The sequence below is a fragment of the Podarcis pityusensis genome (genome assembly GCF_964106645.2).
Source record: "Podarcis pityusensis genome assembly, chromosome: 7".
In the NCBI taxonomy this organism is placed as follows: Eukaryota; Metazoa; Chordata; class Lepidosauria; order Squamata; family Lacertidae; genus Podarcis; species Podarcis pityusensis.
This window is the reverse complement of record NC_138031.1, coordinates 7,615,697-7,619,301: the sequence shown is the minus strand read 5'-3', so window position 1 is coordinate 7,619,301 and position 3,605 is coordinate 7,615,697. Positions and strand designations below refer to the sequence as shown.

Here is a 3,605-nt window from a genome sequence, read left to right as displayed (position 1 = left end):
CGGACACGACTAAACGACTAAACAACAACAACAGCAACAACATGGTTTGGCTGGATACCAACACAGACTGAAGGAGAGATGAAGACAAAGGAGTCCAGAAGCTTCACCATAAAGGCTGCCTTTGAGGTGAAGCATGAAGGAAAAGAAATATGTGAGGACACCAAAGAGGAGAAAAAACTAAAAGAAAGGATGTGATATGCACTTTATGCTTGCAGGTGTTTTGAGGGCTCTTGCTCATCTGCAGAGCTTTGACTTAGTGTGCAGAAAGGATTCACTCAGTGGCAGCTCCAGGTAGGGACAGGATTGATTCCTGCCTATATCCCTGCTGGTCAGTGTCAGCAATGTGAGCTAGGTAGAAAAGCAGTCTTGCCTTGCACAAGGCAGTTTTCTATATTTATTTATTCAGAGTTTTGAATGTATGCATGGCTTGAGAATGGATGTGTGTATGGTTGGGCTGGATACCAACACAGACTGAAGGAGAGATGAAGACAAAGGAGTCCAGAAGCTTCACCATAAAGGCTGCCTTTGAGGTGGAGCATGAAGGAAAAGAAATATGTCAGGACACCAAAGAGGAGAAAAAACTAAAAGAAAAGATGTGATGTGTTAGTGCTGGTGCAGGACATTTTGCTGCCTGAAGCAGAGGTGCAAATGTACTCACAAACCCTTGCTGCACCTTTTTCTGCCTTCATCCTTCCCATTCACCCCAATTCTGCCATGAGAAGGGCCTTCCTTACCTTCCTGCACTCTCTCCTGCTATGCATAGAATTTGTGTAGCTTGCATCTGGGAGCAAAGAGGCTTGAGAGATTCCAAGCTTCCTACTTTTATAGAAAGAGGACTCTCTGATCAAGAGTGGGAGTAGATTGGCTATAGGTATTCCCTTGTCGAGGTTTCCCATAAAAAATGAGTTCCTCTTGCTGGAAAAAGGTTCTGTATCCCTACTGTAACATTATCCTGCTCTTTCCAGCCAATTAGCTTGGCTTTCTTTCCCTGGCTGTATTGGAAATCTCCTGCGTGGGGAGCAAAGTGGTTCTCAGTGCTTATAACTTACTTGGAGGCTTTTGAAGTGTAATGGAGCCTTTCAAAGCACTTTTGTATATTTTACAAATGGAGCTGTTAGTGTACATGATCACAATCCCCTAAAGACTATATTGACAGTGTCACATGACACTGGCAAACTGATTAAGCATAAATGAAGGCAAACAGGCACATTCCAGCACATCTTGTCATGAGCTCTTAAATGCATTGAATGCTTCCTCAAGACTCGAGAGTTGCACTGGTGTCTGCAAACCTTCCAGCACGGGATTACTTATTTTGTTTCTCTCTCTCTCTATCTCAATATCTGATCCAACATTTGTCACAGGTAAGCGAAAAGCTCATTAGAAATTCTTCACTTGCAAGAGCAGAAAGACGAGTAATTGGTGTGGCAGAATTAAGCATTGATGATGATGATGATGATGATGATGATGATGATGATTGACAAGCACAGCTTCAACCCCTGGGGTTAAAAGGTAAAAAGATAACACAGCTGTGAAAGATTCTGTATGAGGTTTTAGGAACAGAAAAGTATAGGAAGCTGCCTCCTAAAATTTAGTCCATTTATTTATTTATACCCACCTTTCCTCCAAGGCGTTCAAGGTGGTATACATGGTTCGTCTTGCTCCTCTGTTTATCCTCACAACAAACCTGTGAGGTAGGTCAGGCTGAGGAACTCTGCTTTGAAGTTATCCAGTGAGTTTTATGTCTGTGTGGGAACTTGAACGCTGGTCTCCCAGATCTTACTCCAAAATTGGAATCACAATGCCACATTGGCTCTTTCCAACTTGCCCAGTATGGCTTTACATTGCTGCATTGCAGGGGGTTGGACTAGATGACCCTTGTGTCCTTTCCAACTCTAAGATTCTATGGTTGTGTGACTCTGGCTGACAGCACTTCTCAAGGGTTTCAGACAAGGGTATACGCTCATTGTTGGTGTCAGGGATGGAACCCTTCAACACAGGAGGCAGATGTTGCACCACAGAGCTATATTCCTTGCCCTGGGAAGCATTTTTACTTTGGGGAATATGGGAACCCTATCATAGAGACACTCTGGAACCCCAAATATATTCAGGTAGCTGCAAGCCCCACTGGCCCCTTTACCTGGCAATTAAAGAGCAAGTCATGTCACCTTAACCACCCGTTCCAAAATAGCTACAAAGTATGAAAGACTAATCTCCAAAGCTTTAGCTTTGTCTTTGCTTATTTCAGTTAATAAAGACTAATTCTACCATTCTCTAAATTCTTCCAGCAGGAAAATAGCGGACAAAGTAGAAAAGCAAAGACTGATCACGATGATCAATTACAGCCTCCCATCACTGTCCCCTTTGAATGCTGGAGAGGACTATTACGGAACGGACAATGGAACTTTTCTCTCAAACAATACGTACACTGATAATCATTCAGGATTGATATTAGGACAGTATATATTGAATATCAGCTACCTTTTAATCAGCATTTTTGGGCTTTTGGGGAATGGGACTGTCATCCGGCTGCTTGGTTTCTGCATTAAGAGGACTCCTTTCACCACTTACATCCTGAACCTCTCCATAGCTGACTTTGGTTTACTCACAGTTGTGTTTATTAATAGAATGTGTTTCATAGTGGTAAAATACTTTACTTACCTTGAAGAGTACATGTTTTACTTGATTTTCCTATTTATGTACACCAATGGTCAATTTCTGCTGACAGCCATCAGCATTGATAGGTGTGTGGCTGTCCTTTTCCCACTTTGGCATCGATGCCACCGACCACCAAATATGTCCACCGCTGTTTGTGCCTCAATATGGGGAGTTTGTTCTATTTCCCCTGCAATTCACTTCACTCTCCTTCTGTCTGATTTCAATATTTCTAGCACACTGGGCATTCAGCTTATTGTGAATGGCTTCCTTTGCCTCCCCCTCATGACTGTCGCCACTCTGATCCTTTTTGTCAGGGTCTGCTTTAAATCACACCAGAGGAGGAGGGGAAAACTTCTAATTATGGTCCTGCTTGCTCTCTTCTTCTTCATCATTTTTTCTTTTCCACTCAATGCCGTTTTCATCACTCTTTTTGTTCTTCATTCGGTACCTCCTTTTTTCTCACAATATGCCTTCATACTCGGCTCTCTGAACAGCAGTGTTAACCCTTTGATTTATTTCCTGGTTGGAAGACAGAAGAGAGGCAGGTGTAGGCAGAGCATGAAAGCCACATTGCAGAATGTTTTCAAAGAGGATGAAAACCCTGGAGAGGCAGGGGAGATCTCTTTGGAAACTCAGTGATGATGGCTCAAAAATATTGCCAAAATATGTCTTTATCACTGTGAGTCTGATGACACAATCTAGTTCCCAATTTAGAAACTTTCTGTCTGTAACCTTCTTGACCTGTGCTCAGTGCTGGCTATTGATTTCAGAGTGTGCATAGAATCTCAGTCTTGAACAGATGGATGAACTTGATGAACTCCTTATTATTCTTATTATTTTATAAATCTAGATAGTATACGACTATGGAGGAAGCCTGGGTCCATTCATGGGAAGAACATTTGATGTATTCAGGGAGCTGTGAGCTTGAGGTTGGAGCTGCTGGGGAAAGA

The 3,605-nt window shown here is 42.5% G+C and overlaps 1 protein-coding gene across 1 annotated transcript; it reads left to right on the top strand.

Annotated features, from left to right (window-relative positions):
• Nucleotides 1-1,365: 1,365 nt before the first annotated feature.
• LOC308481140 (proto-oncogene Mas-like) lies at nucleotides 1,366-3,396 on the top strand. Its single transcript, XM_081013159.1, has 2 exons — nucleotides 1,366-1,509; nucleotides 2,286-3,396. The coding sequence occupies exon 2, from the start codon at nucleotides 2,329-2,331 to the stop codon at nucleotides 3,292-3,294; it is 966 nt and encodes a 321-aa protein (XP_080869285.1). The 5' UTR covers nucleotides 1,366-1,509; nucleotides 2,286-2,328; the 3' UTR covers nucleotides 3,295-3,396.
• The last annotated feature ends 209 nt before the right edge of the window (nucleotides 3,397-3,605 follow it).